We start from the raw sequence: 21,451 nt of genomic DNA on the forward strand, positions 1-21,451 counted from the left end.
TGTTATCTGACTGTCCGAAAGGATAAACAATAATAAAAGAATGTCTAGAATTACATTCTGGACCGACCATATTACACAACATAATCAGTTTGAGATTAAACAAGTACAGAAAAGCTAAACTTTGTGGAGTCATTTACAAAATGCCAAACCAAAAAAATAAATTGTATTTTAGTAGAAAGACGATTAATCTATGCAGAAACCGAGTTTACAATTATTATTCTTGTTTTCATCTGTACACCCACCAATACTTGCCTCCTTTTTACACTGAAACACCTGATTCAAGAGCTCCACCTCTGTTCGTGTCTGCATCTTTGGGTGCTCCTCTCGCATGATGTTTCCCTTGGTGCTGCGACCAATACCCGTATGCCCTCAACACTCTGTCTAGTAGTTCTTGTGGCACCGGCTCTCCTCTTCTTTGCTGCGGTGATATACTTGCTGTGTGAACCAGCGTCTTCCATTTATCCTGTAAAAAAATCATAGTTACTTGCAACATTAAGACACTATGAGACAGTGATATGTTCCTCAAGATTTTTTACAAGTTTGTGTTTAATGTTTTTTACCTTCAAGTCCACGTAGGTCCGATGATCTGCATTCTCAAAAGCACGCAATTTCACATCACGCCATCTGTGTGAGATATCGACCGACCGTTAGCTTTTGAGTTTTGACATTAACCAAGGAATAAACCACATGAAACTAACTATAATACCTTCCAGTCCCGAGTTCCTCAACTGCTTGTACGAGAGCTTCTACCTCTGTCACAGAGAAAGGTCTCCTGGTTCTGCGCTGGGCAAGCTCTGTACGCTTAGGTTTCTGGTTCAACGGAACTATGGCAAGCGCCTTAACTTCCTCTAAGGCTGGGAGTGGAACAAGCGCTCTTGAATCTGATGAAGGTTCATCAATAGATATCTCACTCTGGTATGGAACTAACTCGAGGTTATTATTGTCCATAATCACGTCATCTGCATGAGGAATTCCAGAATCTAACGTGGGAGAAGCCGCAGACCTGGGAAGATCATCAAGAATCGCTTTTTTGCTTAGGAATCTTCTGCGGGATTAAAGCAAATCCCGCAGCACAATGACAAGTTAGTGAGTTTTCTTAGTACCGTTCACATAAACTTGTCGGCTCGGTTGGTGGTGGCACAACCACCACAGGATCTTCGGAACATAAAGGTATGGGAACTTTGCTGAGGCCAGGCTCCAAGGTGAACCCAAGGTTGGTTAGATTCTCTTCACATGAGATCCCAGTCTGTGACAGAGTTCTCTTGTCATCTCTGACCTTCTTCCCATGTACCAATACCCCAACACGTATTCCACCGCTGAGTAAAACACTGACAGCCTCCATCACGGTCCTCTGTGCAACCAAAACGGTCAAAGGTCACGACTCTGTTATATTAAATACCATAATGTTAACATTGCGCCATGTACCTTCAGTGATCCCACAGTTGCAGTTTCTGGAACTTCAATAAAAAGCTCTGGAATCCTAAAGGACTTGATACTTAGCTTTACTGCACCACATATTCACATGAGAACCACAACAGCTTAAGATTAAGATAACTGGAGAGTTGTAATAACCACCTGAACCTCGCTTCTCATGTAACTTGGAAACACTTGCATTACTAAGTCCACCATCAGAAGTTACAACCGAGCTTCGGTCCGGTGATCTTCTCCTCTTATAAATGGTCTTGGTCTCACGCAGCCATCCGTTGTATCCATAACATGATTTTCTTTTCCGGTGAAGAACCTTTACGCCAACATCTACTAAACAATCGTGATCAAAACGTTGAGCAGAAAACATTGAAGAAATCTATTTAGATATATAAGTGAGATACTTACCAGATCTGTAGTGTCCATAATCCTTAGGAACTTGTTTCCTATATTTGGACTTTCTTATCCTATACGACATAAACTTATTGCTACATTTACGATAACTAAATAGTTTTTCATCATCATCTCTAGCTAGGTTAGTATGATTCCCATGTCTAGCAAGGGAACCATTAGGGATCGTCATATCCACGCAGACTGGTTTAGGGAACTGCACACCTAATGCAGTTTTATCCTCTAAGTGGCAAGTGTTAGTGGTTAAGCCTCCTCCATCTTCCAAGCCATGGGTTGTTGCTACTCCTTGTTCAGACCCAGCGTTCCCATGACCACCACCAATCTCCCCATGAATCTTCTTGTGATGATCAGACATCGGAGTTCGCTCCAAAACGCCTTCGTCGTTATCAGGAAACGAGAAGCTGTTTACCACACACTTGTCATTAGTGTTTTCTTCATATGGAGGTCTTGAAACAGAGTTTCCTTGGTCAGACGACTCAGATTTAAGAGGCTTGTAATGGTCTTCTTGTTTAACTTCGTGATTATTAACTTCAAAAAATGCATTGGAAGAGGCTGAGGAACTCTGGCCTTCCTCTAGTATCTTTCCAGCCAGAGAAGCGAGCAAGTCCATTGCACACATCTTAGCGTCATCATCATCGGTTCCCTTGTTTAGAACCTTCCTCTGAAAAAAAAAAAAATCAACCGAGAGTCATTCATGATAACAGAGAGGGCTAACAAAGATCCAGAAGAGAATCAATGACGTGATCGTTTTTTTTACCCTGCAGGAACGAGGAGCTCTGGGAACATTGGGGTAATCAAAGGCAACAGATACGCAGTCTAGCTTCCTCTTGAACACCATTCCTCAGAATAAGCATATAACTATAGCAACACAATTATAAAAGAAAAAATAGAATGAGCACAAATATTAAGAAGATCATCTCTCTCTAGCTGAAATGAATTAAGCACCAATGAGAGAGACCAAAGTAACTTGAGACACACACAAGAAGCCAAAAGAATATCAACCATTTTCAAGACTATAGATCTAATGTTATTCAGTTTATTGGTGTCTCAACTCAAAAAAAAAAAAATCCAATTATTTCAAAACATAAAAATTGGACATAAAGCAGGCGGATCAGACAACACAGAAAACATGAATCAGTAAATAAGAACCAAACAGTTTACAAATCAGATCAACACAACCAAAAACCCTATCGTTAACAGATCGGAACTCACCTAATCAACCTTACCAGCTCCTTGATCGCGATCAGGGACCAACTTCAATTACAGATCACGCAAACAGATTTGATGTTTTTTTGTATGTATATAAATAAATGTACAAAAGGAGAAAATTAGAATCGATCTATACAGAGAGTTGGAGATTCTGAGATTTAAGAAAAGGAAGGATTTTCGAGTTTCGTATTCTATTATGAATCGGTCTGTTTGTCCCTATAAAGTAAAGAAGGAAGAAGACGAAATTGCATTAATAAATAAATAATAGTTTTTTTATTGACCACACAAATGACAATGGGTTTGGGATCAGGCAGTTGGTGTAAACCGGTTAACCGGCTATTGCAATTTGTAGTAAAACTGTAATAAACCCCTCTTGAGGGTGACCCCTCACTCTCGGACCATTTCTTATATGATAGGTTTTGTCAGAAGAATCTTAATTTTAGGGATCGGATATACAAAACAATAAAATAGTGTGTTTGTGATTGGTGTGGGGTCTTCTAATAATACAACGAAACAAAAGTAGTCTCTCTCTTCACCACGTGGTTAAGAAAGTCCATTTTGCTTTGGTAATAATCGTCACGAGGTTCAGTTGATATTAACATGAACTCCTCGGTGATTGTTTGTTTAGATGTGTAGAGAAGCATGTGCTACTGTGGCTGAAAATGAACGTGCTTCTGCGCTTTTTAAGGTTTGCATAATTGAGTGTGAATATTCGATCATGTTTCTTGGTGTTGGATGCGCCAGTTTTATGGCTACTTTCTGTACTACTAACTAATACTAATATTTTGGCTAATCCGAGCCAAAACGTGTTGATTTCTAATGTGTATATGAGTGTTTTAAAAAACAGTCTAGTTAGCTTCCGCCTAATTGAAAAACAAAATCTGAGCGAAATGATTTTCTAAACAGTTTTTTTTAATCTTGGTTTAGACGTTTAAAAATGGTATAAACATCCATCTAAACATTACTTTTTCATAAGACGTCCAACAACCGCGTCTAATTTTTTTTTTTAACATTGGTATATATATGTTTTAACTTTTAAGTGTTGTTGCCGACGAAAAAAAATGGTTAAAATGTTGATTATGCCTAATGGTCAGGTGTTGAATCGAATATACTTTGTTTTTACTCTCCGTGGCCTACTAGATGTGACTATTACGCTGTCGATAGGTGGTGGACTCTTTGTAACCTTCGTGGTATGAACCGCAATACAGTTAATTAATGGGCCAGGTCGGACCATTACCATTACGTTGGAAAGCTTACAGTAATATTATTTCTATATATTTCATTGTTAATTGACTCAATTGGATCGGATCATCAACATTCCAGAAGAGTTTTTTATCAATGAAGTTGATGATTCAGTTGAGGCAATTAGCATTGAAATATATGTAGATAGTATTACTCTTCAAGTTAACAAAGATTTGATGTTTTTTTCAAAGCTAATTACAGAGCAGAACCAGGTTTCTCAATGACTGTCTTAAGGGTTTCTTTATTTAACGTTTCACTAAGACAATAACTGGTTCAATTAAAAAAGATCAAACCGCTTCCTAATCCACATTCTCTGAAAAAACCGGGCCCATGGGCCCAATAAGCTGTCACATAAGCCACGTGACTACCTGACGGTGCCGATCCGAGCTTCGCGCTTTAAAAAGAAAAAAAAAATCTAAATCGAGACTCTACAAAAACCCTAGATCTAACACCCCCAGCCGTCAGATCAGATCAATGGGGAGATCTCTTCTCAACCGTTGGAGACAGCAACGGTGTAGGTAGAAGAAGCGCATTTGTGGGATATCCAAAAAGAGTCGTGAAAGATTGTTGTCCCGTCGACTAGGCTCTGTCTGCTTTTTTGTTTTCTTCATCCTCCTCATCTTGATGGCTAACAATTCGAATTTCGTCTAGCTATATATTTTTTCTTTTTTGTTATTTCGGTGGTGGTGATGTGTGATTTGGTTGCCCGTACGGGTCGGCTTCAGCAACGGTACAAGGATGGATCGCGTCTCATTGCCGGGTACTGTATATTTTCTTACACAGGCCTATGTATATGTCTCTTTGAAGTTCATGCGTCGTGATATTGAATTGTCTTCGTATCGGATTTATGATTTTGGTTATTAGTAGGAGAGATTCCCAAATAAGAATAATGTTATTACTGAGTAAGATGTTTTTTTTTGGGTCAAACTGAGTAAGATGTTTTTTGTTTTGTTTTGGTAGTGTTATAGACATTGCTTGGTCCTTGTTTCCATTTGAGTTTTATTTTTATTTTTTATGACATGACATGAGTTTAACGTTTAGCTGTCCTTTTTTTTAACAAGTTTTGTGTCACGGCGTTTGTAGGTGTATTCCGTTTAGGTATATAAAAGATGGTAATTCTGAATCTGGGAAAGTGGTTCAAGTGTTGATGATCAGCTCATCTAGTGGACCGGGACTTTTGTTTCCCAAGGTACAACCAAAATTCACTTTCTTCTTGTTTTTGATTCTATCTTCCTTTAAAAACGTGTTTTGATTCATGGATTCATATAGGGTGGATGGGAGAATGATGAGACTGTCAAAGAAGCTGCAGTTAGAGAAGCTGTGGAAGAAGCAGGAGTCCGTGGGATTTTGATGGTAATAACACACCGAATATACCACATTACCACCTCTTTGTCTTAATGTTATCAGCTTTGGTGTTGATTGTGTAGAATTTTTTTGCAGGATTTCTTGGGAGATTATGAGTTCAAGAGCAAAACACACCAAGATGAGTTTAGCCCGGAAGGTTTATGTAAAGCGGCAATGTACGCCTTGTATGTCAAGGAAGAGCTAGAAACTTGGCCGGAACAGAAGACAAGAACAAGGACGTGGTTGACAATTGGAGAAGCTGTAGGGAGTTGCAGGCACGCTTGGATGAAGGATGCGTTGGTTGATGGATTCTGTAAATGGCATAAGGAGAAGATGGGCAAAGAAGGAGATGAAGATTGAAGTTTTAAAGTGTGCATAAAATCCTCAAGTTGGTTTTCTTTCCTTTCGATTATGTTTTTTTTTTTTTAACTCTGAAGTTGGTTTCGTTTCCTTGTCACTTCTCATCGTTAACAATGTCAACGCTGTATATGATTTATTAAGAGTTTTGAACAAAAGATATTATACCTTTATAACGTTTTGACTGACTATTAAAATCAAATTTATATGACAAATAATATCATCGCCGGTTCAGCAAAACCGGGTGTTTAGGCCGTACCATCATCAAAATTTGTTGCAATTGATTTGATAGCTCTTATGATAATATTTACGTGCAACTATTTTTAAATGGACTGTTACACATATAACCTGGATTTATGACCTAAATCTCGTAATCATCAGACGTTTTCCATCATTTGTGACCTAAAACTCCTAATTCGCGTTGTCATTGTTATGACGTTATTCAACTCCCATCACATGCCAAGGTGATAAGATCCGTTTTCATAATTTCATGGAGCTGTCTTCCTCTGTTTTTTTATATGTATAGTTTATTCATTTTCAATATCCTTCACCAGTACTAAACAATTCGTAAACACACAGCATTTACAAATTTACAATATATCAACATGAACAGTGTCATGTTGATACATTATAATAGACAACAGAGGCAAAAAAAAAATGGTAGACGATGCAATCAGTAAATCAAATCTTTCCAACAAATGATAATATCTCTTTATCATAAATCATTTATAAACTCAGTTTGCCAAGAGACCTATACATTGGTGCTTCAACTCATCATTTTGTTTGGAAAGAATTAAAAATGAAATTTTGTTATATATAAAGGAAAAAAAAGGAGCTTGAAGTGTTTTCTCTGCAATGTGTTTTATATATAGTTGATATGAATATATAGAATTTATAGATATAGATTGTGGTGAGAGTGTGTCAAGTGGTAGAAGGTCCACCTGCCAAGTCACCACCGCCTGAGATGGAGATGAGAGGTCGGCGTGAGACACTTTTACTGACGAGATGCGAATCAAGAAACACAACAATGACAGTTATGTCATCATGAAAATGTCTCCTCACTCCTCTATCAATCTTTTTCAGGTCTGAATATCTCATCTCTCTCTTCTTTGCTGCCTCTCTTAGAGCTGTTTTTATAAGCTTCCTAGCAATCCCCTGCACCCACCCATTCTTATGTTTCAATCTAAATGCAGACAAAAAGACAGAACGAAAGAATGAATGAATGAGAAGAGTCTTACATTTCGAGGGTTAGTGTTCACAATGTCAACAGCTTCCTGATTGTTCATGTGCTCCCACAAGCCGTCGGATGCAAATATAAGAAACTGATCCTCTGGATGGATTTTGTGTACTGTGATCGCAGGCTCTGCTTTAAGGATAGGCGTTTGAAAAACCTCAGGCACCCTGAACTTTGCTAATAGTGGCTCCCGGTTGAACTCTGATCTCTTTAAGTAGGCATCACCAATAGATCTTGAGACCTTTGAAAAACCCAAACAAATATTTCAAAATACTTAGATTTTGACAAATAAATCTCCTATTCCACACTTCCTAAAGTCATAAAAATATTGTAAATCTCTTCTTATACTCTAATTTTAAAAACATAGAATCAATGTTCTAAAGATCGGTCTAGGCGCCATAGACCACCTAGTCGGCAAATCGGACCTAAACGGAACGATTTTCTAAAACAACTTTTTTAAATAATCGGTATAACCGCCTGCATAACTACCGACTAACAATTTCTTGAACATTGCATAGAACTAACGAGTTTTTTACATGCAACAAAGGAGCATAGAAATCGACAATCTACATTATTATTTTTTATTACCTGTATAATACCTTTGACACGCCACACTTTGTGCTTCAAGACAACAATCTGAGGATCATCCGGATGCAACAGCCGCAACTCCTCTCTCACAGACTCAATACTCGCGTTGTGCTCAGACGACAGCTGAACAGCCTTGACAGATTTAAACGCTTTCTCCAGTCTTCCTAACACAACCCGAGAATCCCCCGCGTTAGCAATGTACAACGACCCACTACATATGATCCCTACGAGGCAACACGCCCCAACCGAAGCGATCTGCGGCTTCGTCTGCCACTGCCGCCGCACAAGCGAAAGAAACTCCTCTTCCGTCGCTAAAAACGCTTTCGTAATAACAGACGCAGACATTCCATGATTCTCCGACGTAAACTCTGCATCATCACAATAGAAAGTATCAACACACAATCTAACCCAATCACACCAAGCAACCACATTGCTTACTCCTGATGTTATCGAATAGATGTTTGTTAACAAACCGAGCTGCTTCAGGACCTCCGTGACCATCGTAAACACCGACGAAAGTAGCTTGAGGACCCGAATCGAACATACTAACGGGTCCAGACTCAAGCTTGCTATGATCTTCGAGGAGGTTGTTGGCTTGAATCACAGACATTGAAAAATCTCCAGCGACATGGTTACCAGAATCTTTATACCAAAGAAGACCGTCGCATCTTCCGTTAGCGTCTCCTCTTGTAGAATGTTCTCCCTTCACAGAAGGTCGTTTCCAACATGGTGCTATCATCCGTAATATAGTTTCCGATACCATAAAGAAAGATAATAGTACTTTGTAACAACACACCCAACAAGATCAAAAACTTGCTATTTATTCCTCCTTCTCCCTAACCAGAAAAAAAAAATGATATCTTTATATGTAAGAGAATAGATCGATTTCTAATCAGACAGAACCTGAATAATCAAATATACCTTATCGAGATCGGAAGCAGATTGATATTCTGAGGAGGAGTTACGATACAGGGGGAGGAGAGATCGTAACTCCGGTTGGATTTTACGAGGGAGATTGATAAATCTACTGTCTGAATTCCATATTTGGGATGTTCGATTTATTTCTCTGTATGTTTCTCTTTTTGTTTTTTTTTGAATTATTTTTTCTTTTCGTTTTGATGTATTTTTTTTTTTGCTTTTGATTTTTGGGTTTAGCTGTTTAGGCATTGACCCTTAGGAACAACAACCCGACGTTTTAGGCAGCCTTTTCTCCTAATTTTAGCAACTTTTTTCAAGATTTTTTAAAAATTTATAATACTACTAATTAAGATGTTTTAAAAGGATTAAGCTATACATTGTTACCGATCCTAGTCAGCACCTCTAAATATATGAGAAATTGATAATATATACTCTCTCTGTTTCATAATAGTTGATGTTTTAGAAGGATAATTTTGTTTCAAATTAGATGAAGTTTTGAGATTTTAAGGTTACTTTAACTTTATTGGAAACTGTTCAACCAATTAGGTTTTACACTCTCTTTTGTTATTGGTTAATTGATTTTAAAATTATATCTTTAAATATTTTTTATTAAAGAAATATAGTTTTCTTAATCTTTATGCACTAGAATAAAACATTAAGTATTACGAAACGGAGGGAATACTATCGAGGTCAGTTTAAAAATAAGACAGAGAAACACATGATCTGTAAACAACTTGGCCCATCTCCTTAAAAATAAGAGAGAGAGAGAGAAGGAGAGACATGATCTGTAAGTTGTAAGCAACTTGGCCCATAACCCCATCGATTTCCATATCCCCTCATATCTCTCTCAATGCTAAATAAAAATAATTTATAGTTTTCTTTTTCTTTTTGAGCAACAAAAATAATTTATAGTATAGTCAAAAAATTCAGATATAAAAAAATAAAAATATGAAAAAGACCACTTCACATATTGTCCGCTTTATGGTGTCATAGGGCCATTCTAGAATCATTGAAATGTAATATTTTAATTCTACCTGTAATCCCGCAAAAGCGGAGAGGGTACTTAGGTAAATTTACAAGGAAAGTGGGCTTGGTGGAGAGAGATGATAAGAGAGGGAAACGCGTCTCGATGAGGCTCATATTCCATTCATTTCCTCTCTCTCTCTTTCTTTCTTTCTTTCTCTCTCTCTCTCTTCTCTTTTTATTCGACCCCTAAGCTCGCCGGAGGAGGTGAAATCTTGTATAGATGGCGCAGAGAGCGGAGAAGGAAGAGACGGAGTTCAAGGTCCTCGAAACCCTGACGACCACCACCACGACGCTCTGCTCCAATAACTGCGGCGTTACGGCCAATCCAGCGACCAACAACATGTGTCAGAAATGTTTCAACGCCTCCATCGCCGCCGCCGGTGTAGATTCCCCTTCGATCTTGAAGAGAACGTCGAGATCCGTCAATCTCAGGCCCACCACACCAGCCAGAGTCGTGATCCGTCCCAGGGAGATCGATCCGGTTAAAAGAGAACAGCAGACGGTAAACCGATGTTCTGGCTGTCGGAAGAAGGTGGGGTTGACCGGATTCAGGTGCCGGTGCGGCGACCTTTTCTGCTCCGAGCACCGTTACTCGGATCGCCACGATTGCAGCTACGACTATAAAACCGCCGGTCGCGAGGCGATCGCTAGAGAAAACCCGGTCGTCAAGGCGGCGAAGATGGTTAAAGTTTAAAAGTTAAAATTCAAATTTGAAAAAAAAACAAAAAAACAATCTTCAATCGTGGTTCAAGCTTCCGATCTGTAAAATTCGGACAGGGAGATGCTCGCAGACATTGATTTGATGCTGTCTGTTTTGTAATGAAAAATATCAGAGAGATTCTCTTCTCGATTTGAATTTGGAACTAAATTTAATTATTTTTTTCCTCTTGAATTATATTAGTGAATGATGATTATTATTATTATTGTTGTAGCTTTATAGATTCATGAATTTTATTTGCTTCTGATGTGATATCCTCGATCATCATCATCGAAGACGAGTTATCGAGTGGCATGGGTATGTAAATTCGGTAGAAATGAAGGGTGTTTTGGTAATTTAGGAGACATGTCTCTTGTTTCGTGTGCGTCACAACTCCTCACATCCTCTCGACAAGTTTGCTTGGCGTATAAAAGAGCGGCCAATTAATAACGTGTTCGAGTTGTATGGCTTATTTTAAGTTCGTTTATCTTTTAATCGAAAAACTTACAAACAAGATTTTACGCATTCTTTAAAAAAAGAACAACTTGTAACATAACTTTATTAGCTCAACTCTCTTTATATGATGCTACATCATGTGATTGCACAAGATTTATCTCGTGAAAGAAAAAAGTGTGATATCTCATGATGACTATTACACGCAGGTACGCGTATAGAACCCAGCCCTACTAGAAAAGTCCTTTTTTCCTTACGCCTAGTCTTTGTCCAATAAATAATGCAACTACACGGATTAGTTTAAATGTCAAACATCAGCACGGAATGAGAGGAGAGTAGACTATTGGTGGAATGTTGTATAAGTTGAGGAACGAAACTAAACTTCAAGTTGAAATCTGCAAATTTTGTTATAAAATACTCCTATACAACTTGTCATACTAAAGTGTTACTATTTCATTTCATAGAATATTCTATATATTTTCTGTTCGTATTACCCAGCAAATTTATTGTCTTCGGAGAGCTTAATATATTTTGGCCCAGTCCAGTTATGAACTCTTTATGTTTGTTTTAAGCATAAAACCTCCCTGACTATAAATAGAAGGTTCCACATAGCCATGGCTCCTAAATTTTGTTTATTGTCCAGGGTATATGATAGTAAACCCGATCACTCCCTTGACACCTATAACGTAAAATTGCCCTGATATCATCATACCAATTAAGGTCCCTATTAAAAATTAAGAGAGTTTGTTGAAGAACGAACTAAACTTTTTTTTATCAATAAGAACAAACTAAACTTAGGCATACTTTTCTTTACTACAATTATCTCTCCTTTCATATAACGTTTTTTTTTACATCCTCTCATATAACATTAACCGAACTTTAAAGACAAATTACATAAACCAACCAATATGTCACTAAACAAAACAGAAATAAAAATAAACTATTGAAACCATTGTTTTCATTTGTCCTTGCACTTCTTTGGTTCCATTCCTCTCTCACTCTCTATTAGTTGGTCAAAAGATAATATACTCTCAAAATAGAATCTATTCCAGACATACATAGGATACTAATATCATTTGCAGTTGCAGGGACATTATCCACTACACGCCTAAGATGCTAATTCTCGAACAATCTCTGTTGCCCATGTAGTGATTGTTACTGTTTATTCACTCTCAAACTGGAATTTGAGCAAAATGTTTTCATTTGGTGTATTGACTTGAATGTGGTTGGTCGTCAAACAGGTTCACTTTACTTTGCTGCCACCAAGGATAGCCTTTTGAGGCATTTTAAAAGGTTTGGTGAAGTGCTTAAAAGCTGTCATAGTAACCGATCCAGCGACAGGCCAACCAAATAATATGTGGTTGCTATGCACAGTTCAGTTACCAGAGACGCATTAATGACAGGATCTGTTCTAGCATGACTGATGTCCGAAACAGAATCACAATCAGACTTTCTAATTTTGTTTGATAGATAAAAAGAGCATAGGAAACAGAATCACAATCCGGATTTTCAAATTTAATTTATTTCTTTCTCTATAAATAATCATTCTCAAAACCTATTTGATAATAATGTGTTCTTTTGTATGGATATTAAAAAGAAATATATGTATATATGCTCCATTCTCATGGAGACAACAGGAGGAACACGTTTCCACAAGACAACCCAACAACGCACAAGATGGTAACAACACACGAGCTCTAACGAACAAGACATTGAGACTCCTAGCAACCTGTAACGTCAAAGTCAAAATCTGCAACCTCCCTGCTTCCTCCATCTTCTTGAAAAAGATACATCGGCTTCAACGATCGCCTCAGCGTCAACGCCACCGCGAACGGGAGCCCGAACGCTACGCAGCTCTGAATCGTCGTGGGCTTGGCTTGCGAGAAAGACCCAAGCTTTTCTGGGCTCACCCTTTCAAATTTTCTTTAATTTAATTTGTAATTAGTGGGCCGAACAAAGTTTCACTCAAGGCCCATAACTTCGCTTAAGTGTAACAATGTTACCTTTATGATTACACCATCTCTAGTGCACAGTTGGGCTAATACAATTTAGCATCAGTGGACTAGAACACTTACTCGGTTACTCCTAATTTGAATTTGAAAGATTAATATTTTAGGATTTACTGTTTTCTTATAGTTTTACTAGGTGATTTTCCCGTGCTCATGCACGGATATAAATATTTATATAGTAAATACATTATAATATTTTATTTACACTATGATAGTTTATTATTTTTAATTTTTAATTATTTTGTTATTTATATTGTAATCAATATGCATGGTTTGTTTTAAATAACTTTGCGTTATTTTAATTAGATTATAATTTTGGATATATAATATCTCGACTATTTAGTTATTATTTGGATATATTATATAACATTTACTTTTTACGATTCAACTAAGATATTTTGTTATACAGATTAAAATTTTGATTAATTTTGTTATTTTTATATAGTTTGATTCTTGCCTTAAATTTATATATATATATATATATATATATATATATATATATATTTGGTCGGATTATGTATAATTTAGTATATGTTGTTTTGAAAATTAAATAGTAAAAATAAACTAAAGTGTTGATTGGTTCAAAATTACATCTTAATTGTAATAGTTGGTTAATATATTTGTAGTATAATTTGAGAATTTCATATTTATTCAGTAAAATGTTGAGAATAAATGATAATATATTACTTTTATTTATTGTTTGACTTTGTATAAAATAATTTGGATTGGTCTAGTTACTCATTTGTGGGTATATTGTGTTATATATTTCCGTTAAATTCAAGTATAACTATTTCTAATCTTATTCAACTAAATCATATTCATTGTATTCATTGCATTAGTTTGGTTTTCATATTAGATGTGTATATATATTTATGAATTGACTATTTGTAAATAGCATATACCTATGTTAATTTTATAGTACTTGGTAATTTTGAATATGATAATTATCACAAATAAAATTATAAAATATAATGATGATAGGTATGAAATTGCATGAAAATATAATTGATACATTCGAAAAAGGAATATTAGTTCTTTATATTAATATCAAGATTATTTTTCTAAAATTTTCTATTTATGAAATTAAATTATATATAAAAATTATTTTCGGTTTAAGTTTATAAATATTTTATTTATCATACATGTTATTTGAAAAATATAAAAGGGTACATAAAAAGATTAAATTAAATTTTATTCATTAAAGATATCTTTGTTTATGCTATTTAAATTATTTTGTAATAATATGAGAAATATATTAATTTAAATAAAATGCTTAATACTTTTAAAAATATATATTATATTGTGAAGATTATTTTTAAAAAGGGAAGATTATATATTTTTTACTTTAAAATTAAGATTATTTTGTGAAATTTCCTTATTATGAATTACACTATATATAAAAGATATATTCGTTTTTAAATTACTATATTTTCTTTATATATAGGTTATTTGAAGAAAAAAAGGAAAACTAAATAGAAAAGAAAAAATAAAATAAAATAAATGTTTAATAATGATAATGAGATATATTTGATTCGTTAATGGTATCATCGTAATCAACCACCGTGAGAGTTAACGTGAGCGCGACACGTAGGAAACTGTTTTTTCAAATAATATTATAGATATCAATTTATATATAATTAATAAAAACTGATATAAAACTGATAATTTTGAAAAATTATAGCTAAACAATATTTATAAAATTTGTAAATATATAAGAAATTAATTATTTTACGTTTACTTTTTTATAATTTTTTAAAATTGTATAAAATTTCGAAAATTTAAAGTAATAAAATTTGTATAGTTATAAAATATAATTAAATAATATTTCGAAATTAGCAATGTTCATATTTGAATATTTTTTATTTTAATGGGATCTTTGAGTTATTACCATATTCTAATTTGTTTACCAAAAATATAAATCAACATAAATGTAATATATGAGTTATTACTACATAATTAATAAAAATGATATAATAATGATAATTTTGAAAAAGTATAGCTAAAAAATATTTATAAAATTTGTAAATATATAAGAAATTAATGATTTTAGGTTTATTTTTTTATAAATTTTTAAAAATTCTATAAAATTTCGAAAATTTAAAGTAATTAAATTGTATAGTTATAAAAATATAATTAAATAAGATTTCGAAATTAGTATTTTTCATATTTGAATATTTTATTTTAATGAGGATCTATGAATTATTACCATGCTCTAAAAAGTTTTCCAAAAATATAAATCAACATAAATATAATATATGAGTTATTACTATATTCTAAAAAAATTTACCAAAAATATAAATTTACATTAAATATAGTTGTCCATGTCATATTTTTCATATGCCATGTCATCAAATTTAGTAGACATGTCACATTTTTTTTTGCGAAACTGATTATGAAGAGGACATGTGGCAAAATCACTTCGCAAATATAGTCTAGGGGATTTGATTCTCAGACGAAGCTCTATTATTTGTATTTTTAGATTTTAATTTTAAAACAAATTAAATTAATTAAAGTTCGAAGCATCAATTTTGTAAATACAAAATAAAAATTCAAACATCGATCTACACTATAATCGGTCCTGACAAGTGCTCTCAATTGAAAATAGACAAAGACACAAGTTTCCTCAAAGTTTGGAGAAACACACTCTCTTCCTCACGCCTAAATAAAGACAGCAAATCAAGCTTGCAGATCTCCACTCTAATATAAAGCTCACACCACACAGCAAGAACAACTCACCTCAACAACTAATCCACTACAATGTCTTCTTCTTATTCTTCTTCACTCACACTCTTCTTCTTCTTTGCTTCCACATTCCTCTACACTTCATCAAACTCATTCAACATCACAAACATCTTAAACCAGAACAATGAGTTCTCCACTTTCAACAACCTCCTCTCCCAAACCGGACTCGCTTCCACCATCAACTCCCGTCAAACCATAACCGTCCTCGCCCTTTCCAACGACGCAATGACAATGTTTTCCTCCCAATCAACCGAAGACAACAAGAAAAGCCTCGGCCTCCACATCGTTCTAGACTACTACGACATCAAGAAACTCAGAAGCATAAAATCAGTGATACTCACCACTCTCTTCCAAGCAAGCGGTCAAGCTAAAGGCCTGCAAGGGTTCGTGAACGCAACCGTTATGAACAACGGTGACATTATGTTCGGATCTGCGGTTCGTGGATCCGGCCTTGACTCTAAGCTTATAGACTCTGTTGCGACACATCCATATAACATCTCGGTGCTTCATATTAGTAGTTACATATCTATCATGGATCCCGAAGGTCCTAAAGATCATGGTTCTTCATCTTCACCACTTCCTGTACAACCTCCTGGTGATGATGATTATGAATATGACGAGCCACCGTCTCCACCTTCCTCTACTACTAAGCCTTTTGTTGCTGCTGCTACTGCTGCTACCGCTAAGCCACCTTCTTCTGCAAAAGACAACTCAACAACAAGTGGAGTTTCAGCGATTAGTATTCCTAGCTTGGCGTTTGTGTCTGTGATCTCATCCTTTTGGTTCTTCATGACGGTCTGGTGATGTGATGGTTAAGATTTGATGAATAAACCAGATCAGCTTTCTGAAAGCCAGAAAAAAAAATGGAGATTAGCAGCAAAGCTTTCAAGCTTTTTTTCACACAAAAGAACACTTCAAGCTTCACAAACTCTATGGAATAAAGCAACAAAATCCAAAGAAGAAATAAAGTGATTGATGATATAATAAGGGATGAAGAATGTTGTAAAACTCAAAAGTTCTTTATTTATTTGGAAGCTTGGATAAGTTTGTAAGAGATTTCAATTGGAACCAATAAAAGAAAACACAAACTTGCAAGGCTTTTCTGGTGCATTGTTGTTTGGTTGTATTACATGTAATAGATGAGACAAAAGGAATGCAACACTAAAGATTAAAGATGTTTATTATTTAAGCTATCAAAAAGACAAAAGCAACACAAGAACATGAAGCACATTTGACATCCATGTCTATCCCCCAAGAACCCAACAACAAAGTCTTCGAAGACATGGAAACAAAACTCAGGTGCTATATACATGCAGTGGCTTTGATTAAAGGGAAACCAAAAAGAAAAGAAAAAGAAGAGAGCTTGAAATGCAGTAAAATTTCTCCTTTCTTGAGTCAGTGATGTAACCCGTTTCCATTGCCATACACACTGCCGTTCTGGTAAACTTTCCCTGTTGCTGTTCCATTGGCCACTCTGGTTGTTGAAACTTTGCTCACCTTGCCACTTGCTTGCAGAGCTGCTTCTAGACACCCAGAAGCTGCTGCTATAAGACCTGTTATGTATCAAAGTGTTCTCTTAGCAAGCCACAAAACCATCAACACATGTCATTACCGTTGTGCTATATAACCGACAGAAATTACCTAGAAACAATGCGGAAGGTTTTCCAGGTCTGGACTTAAACTCTGGATGAAACTGAACACCCACAAAGTATGGATGATTCTGCAATTCCACAATCTGCACACCACACACGCACAACTTTGAAATACTGTTCCACGCTCACTAGTCACTAAGTTACACATTAGGTAGGGTTTCTACAAGCTTAATACCTCCATACGACGCCCAGTCTCATCCTTTCCAACAAATAAGAGCCCAGCATTCTCAATTTCTTGTATCATATCTGGATTTACCTGTCATTACAAAAATATATTCCACTTTTAAAGACTGAGGAGAGAGAGCCCAAAGAAAGTAACATGTAGAATAGAAACCATTACCTCATATCTGTGCCGGTGTCGCTCATCAACAAACTTTGCATTACCGTACCTAAAAGTAGAGAACAGAAGTTATATACGCTTAGGAAACAAGCATTAAGAGTTTTCATGTGCTTATTATATTTTCTGAAGCTGTTAGGTGCTTACAACTTAGCAGACTTGCAATCAAGAACCTGAAAGTGTGTCCTCCTTGAACCTAGGCGCATTGTGCCACCCATATGAGTTGTGGATCCCTTCAAAAATTGATTGAACAAGGTTAAGAAGACATTTGAGAAGTTGAAAAGCATGTAATCAGTCAAATGAGAAGGCTATATGTTGTCTAGTACTTCTGGCATAAAAATGACGCAAGGGCTTGACGTTTCTGGCTCAAACTCCGTGCTGTTTGCATCCTCAAAGCCAAGAATGGAGCGGGCAAATTCAACAACAGCCAGCTGCATTCCCAGACATATGCCAAGGAAAGGGACTTGATTCTCACGGGCGTACTTTGTAGCTAGTATCTTCCCTTGCACTCCTCTATCACCAAAACCTCCTGGTACTAGAATACCATCAGCACCCTGAAAAAAAAAAAGAAGCAAAATGCTGAGTTCCAATATATTTACTGAATTGGCGTCCAGTTCTCTATTAGGATTGACCTACCTTCAAAAGATCCCATGCAGCTTTGTGGACATCTGGCGCCTGCAATGGCAAGTAGTACAAAGGTTCATGAGATTAAATACAGTTGTAGTCAACTGAGAGAGAAACAAAGAAAAGACTCACTTCATGTGCTGTAATCTCTTCAAGGTCACTGGCTGCCACCCAATCTACAACAAGCTTCTTGTGACATGCAACAGAAGCATGCAAAAGAGCCTGTTGACAAAAATGAAAAGCCCACTTTTCAGAACACACAACATTTTTTGGTTTATTCAAGACCACAAAGAGATCCAGTTACCTTCAACACGGAAAGGTAAGAATCAGTAAGGCCAGTGTACTTTCCAACCATAGCAATTCTAACCTGAAAAGAGAAGACCATTGAGAATGAACCATGGTTTCATTATATAGCCACGCTGGAATCAAGAAAAAAAATAATTAGAAAAATTTGACTAACAGGCTCTTGTAGTGTATCATAGACTTTAGTTCTTGCAGTCCATTCTGTCACGTCAGCCTCTACAGCTTTGCTGCAAAGAAGCAAATGTCAATTAGTAGAGAAAAAGTCATCACAGCCAAGCTAAAGTGTGGAACCTAGAGCAGGATAAAAATTACACTTAATAGTCAAGGAATAATGAAAAGATGGTCTAGAAACAAACCCAAGGAGGTTCAACTCTTTTAAGATTGCTTCATGAGCCTTTTGATCCTACAAAAAAAACACCAAAAGAGTAAGAAGAAGAAAAAAATCAGCTCCTTTGATTTCGTTAAGTAAAGTTAGAAACTATTCAAGCACAAATTTTACTTACTCTTAGAAGTAGCGGAACGTGCCAGATATTTGGAACGTCATAAAGTGTTACAATATTCTCTTCCTAGGAAACCAAACCAAAGCAGACAGAATGTTTACTTAGACATCAATGAGAGAACCTCTCGGCTCTTAAGAGGTTAAGAAATCAAACAACAAATACCGGCACATGGCAAAATTGAGATAGTTTCGTCTTCACATTGTCTTCAAGCGCCTGTTTCAAAACAAGAACTGATAAAGATGGAAAAAACCAAAATCCATAGCTATTCCTTAACATTACAGCAAATCAACAGTGTTAGAGAGGCCAGTACCTTTGTGCTGCGGCATGCAAGGATATTTGGAGTTAAACCAAGGCTTCTGAGTCCTCGCACGCTATGCTGAGTTGGCTTTGTCTTCTGCAATACATATGTTGATACCTCAACTGTTACAAATTAATAAAAAATAGAATCTCCACTGAAGATATGAAAACCACAGAAAATTACCTGTTCACCAACAACACTGAGAACAGGAACAAGGCTAACATGAACAATGCAGAAATTGCCAGGCCCTAAGAACAAAAGACAGAAGGTGATGGAGAGTCCATAATCAATAGCTTAGTGGATTTCGAATAGTTAATACAAATTTAGAGCACAGCTTACCAACTTTATAGGAGAATTGACCAAGAGCCTCAATGAAGGGCATAGATTCAATATCACCTGCACAGAAACATAAATAGACAGTAAGAGTCACTCATCTGATAAATAGACAGTAACATCAGCCAACAAAAAAAGTAACATACCTATAGTCCCTCCTAGTTCAATGACACAGACATCAGGAGGACCTTCCTTTCCATCCACGGGAACATTAGCAACACGCTCAATCCACTCTTGGATTGCATCAGTTATATGCGGAACCACCTTAAAATAAAATTCAAAAACGCTTTGTAGTTTCAAACACCCACTCAGATTATATAACCAGAATAAAAGTTAAAGAGCACAAGTATGGACGAACCTGTACAGTTCTTCCAAGGTAGTCCCCTTTCCTTTCCTTATCAATAACCGCCTGCAAAAAAATCAAGACAATAAAAAAATTTGTGACCAGGTTCTAACATGAGATGATCAATGAGGCAGTAGTAGACATACCTGGTATATCTTTCCGGTTGTTAAATTGTTGTCACGGGTCAAAGTACTGTCTAGAAATCGCTCATAGTTTCCAAGATCCAAGTCCACCTAAATGTCTCACCGGTTAGATACTACATACACAATGCATCAGTTTTATTATTACAGGAAACAGTCTGACATACCTCTCCACCATCATCCAAAACAAATACTTCTCCATGCTCAAACGGAGACATTGTCCCAGCATCAGTGTTAAGATAAGGATCTGCGTAAACAATGTAAAAAACAGTCAAGAAAGTTTCATCCTTGGTAGCAAATACAAGTGGTCACATCACAAAGGTGTCTCCTTTAGTTGTTGTTACATGCAATCTCATCATAGACAAAAAAAAACACACACACAGGATGTATGGATGGATGTAAAATAATCTCACCAATCTTAATGGAAGTAACACGAAGGCCACAGGCTTGAAGGAGAAGTCCAATGCTACTTGCAGTGACTCCTTTCCCAAGTCCACTCACCACTCCTCCTGTCACCAAAACATACTTCATTTTCCTTGTCTCTAAGTTTCTTCTTACTCTTCACCTAAACCGTCAAGCATAGAGACAGTAAGCATGAGGACAAACAATCTCTTCTAAGAAAGAGAATATGGTCAGGTAAAAGAATCAAACACACAAGAAAGTGGGAAGAAGTAATGCTAATTTTACCTTCGTCAAGAAACAATAGCCTCACTGGATTTTTTTCAAGGGGCGGCGGCTTTAAGCTATAACCTGCGAGACCCTCCCCTCTTATTTAAAACCTCCAAAATATAAGAAAAAGAATAATAAAAAGTTCGTGTTTTTATTTTTAATTTTTATTTAATTTCATGGCTTTGACCCATCTGATGAGTCATTCAATACCATGGAGACACCCGTGTTGAAACTATGGGAGTGTTTCGCTAAGATAGGCCCAGAAGAGGGTCTTGAAAAACTGTGCGTCCAATTTTATAACCAATCAAAAAGTTTTCGAAAAAGAGATGGGAAAGGTATCCAACTTTTTTGAGTCTTTTCTCTGGCTACATCTTTTGATCGTTTGTTCTTTTGTCATTAATAGAGGCATTCACATGTTTTCAATCAAAACTAGAGACAAGAGTCTATAATAACTCCTCTGCCTTGGTTTGATGTCCTCTTCTTCATCAATGGATAAGAACCAAAAACTAACAAACACCCAAACTTTGGATCCACTAGCAGTTGGCACCGACTTGTTTCTTGCTGAGGAAGCATGTTTTCAACCAGACTGCTCTCTCC

General features: G+C 36.1%; 6 protein-coding genes across 8 annotated transcripts; 3 read left to right on the top strand and 3 right to left on the bottom strand.

The window, feature by feature from the left end:
- Window positions 1-30: 30 nt before the first annotated feature.
- LOC108861261 (telomere repeat-binding protein 3) lies at window positions 31-3,263 on the bottom strand. Of its 2 annotated transcripts, none has more exons than XM_018635094.2 (9): window positions 3,049-3,263; window positions 2,594-2,694; window positions 1,834-2,497; window positions 1,576-1,755; window positions 1,426-1,505; window positions 1,104-1,351; window positions 707-1,003; window positions 561-624; window positions 31-463 (listed from the first exon to the last, which is right to left on the bottom strand). In XM_018635094.2, the coding sequence occupies exons 2-9, from the start codon at window positions 2,672-2,674 to the stop codon at window positions 260-262; spliced, it is 1,818 nt and encodes a 605-aa protein (XP_018490596.2). In that variant the 5' UTR covers window positions 2,675-2,694; window positions 3,049-3,263; the 3' UTR covers window positions 31-259. The 2 variants fall into 2 exon arrangements, with proteins under 2 accessions (XP_018490596.2, XP_018490595.2); XM_018635093.2 differs by having other exon boundaries at window positions 1,576-1,758.
- A 1,451-nt stretch (window positions 3,264-4,714) lies between these two features.
- On the top strand, window positions 4,715-6,157 carry LOC108859286 (nudix hydrolase 16, mitochondrial). Its single transcript, XM_018633175.2, has 4 exons — window positions 4,715-5,047; window positions 5,371-5,476; window positions 5,557-5,640; window positions 5,728-6,157. The coding sequence occupies exons 1-4, from the start codon at window positions 4,977-4,979 to the stop codon at window positions 5,989-5,991; spliced, it is 525 nt and encodes a 174-aa protein (XP_018488677.1). The 5' UTR covers window positions 4,715-4,976; the 3' UTR covers window positions 5,992-6,157.
- Window positions 6,158-6,676: 519 nt separating this feature from the next.
- On the bottom strand, window positions 6,677-8,954 carry LOC108856686 (probable protein phosphatase 2C 38). Its single transcript, XM_018630548.2, has 5 exons — window positions 8,732-8,954; window positions 8,249-8,646; window positions 7,811-8,178; window positions 7,227-7,463; window positions 6,677-7,143 (listed from the first exon to the last, which is right to left on the bottom strand). Exons 2-5 carry the CDS (start codon window positions 8,571-8,573, stop codon window positions 6,910-6,912), a joined length of 1,164 nt encoding a protein of 387 aa, XP_018486050.1. The 5' UTR covers window positions 8,574-8,646; window positions 8,732-8,954; the 3' UTR covers window positions 6,677-6,909.
- Window positions 8,955-9,871: 917 nt separating this feature from the next.
- LOC108857044 (zinc finger A20 and AN1 domain-containing stress-associated protein 5) lies at window positions 9,872-10,630 on the top strand. Its single transcript, XM_018630967.2, has one exon. The coding sequence runs from the start codon at window positions 9,975-9,977 to the stop codon at window positions 10,446-10,448; it is 474 nt and encodes a 157-aa protein (XP_018486469.1). The 5' UTR covers window positions 9,872-9,974; the 3' UTR covers window positions 10,449-10,630.
- A 4,872-nt stretch (window positions 10,631-15,502) lies between these two features.
- Window positions 15,503-16,754, top strand: LOC108835025 (fasciclin-like arabinogalactan protein 14). Its single transcript, XM_018608336.2, has one exon. The coding sequence runs from the start codon at window positions 15,671-15,673 to the stop codon at window positions 16,457-16,459; it is 789 nt and encodes a 262-aa protein (XP_018463838.1). The 5' UTR covers window positions 15,503-15,670; the 3' UTR covers window positions 16,460-16,754.
- A 67-nt stretch (window positions 16,755-16,821) lies between these two features.
- On the bottom strand, window positions 16,822-21,028 carry LOC108835024 (uncharacterized). 2 transcript variants are annotated; one of them, XM_057010623.1, is made up of 22 exons: window positions 20,873-21,028; window positions 20,599-20,750; window positions 20,353-20,432; window positions 20,192-20,278; window positions 20,061-20,111; window positions 19,849-19,966; window positions 19,709-19,765; window positions 19,553-19,617; window positions 19,382-19,465; window positions 19,234-19,284; window positions 19,075-19,137; window positions 18,928-18,974; window positions 18,729-18,798; window positions 18,573-18,635; window positions 18,401-18,490; window positions 18,281-18,319; window positions 17,971-18,198; window positions 17,792-17,877; window positions 17,648-17,696; window positions 17,483-17,563; window positions 17,297-17,390; window positions 16,822-17,208 (listed from the first exon to the last, which is right to left on the bottom strand). In XM_057010623.1, the coding sequence occupies exons 2-22, from the start codon at window positions 20,714-20,716 to the stop codon at window positions 17,051-17,053; spliced, it is 1,779 nt and encodes a 592-aa protein (XP_056866603.1). In that variant the 5' UTR covers window positions 20,717-20,750; window positions 20,873-21,028; the 3' UTR covers window positions 16,822-17,050. The 2 variants fall into 2 exon arrangements, with proteins under 2 accessions (XP_056866603.1, XP_056866604.1); XM_057010624.1 differs by having other exon boundaries at window positions 20,599-20,742; window positions 20,873-20,947.
- Window positions 21,029-21,451: the final 423 nt, after the last annotated feature.

Source organism: Raphanus sativus, chromosome 5, assembly GCF_000801105.2.
Source record: "Raphanus sativus cultivar WK10039 chromosome 5, ASM80110v3, whole genome shotgun sequence".
NCBI classification, from domain to species: Eukaryota; Viridiplantae; Streptophyta; class Magnoliopsida; order Brassicales; family Brassicaceae; genus Raphanus; species Raphanus sativus.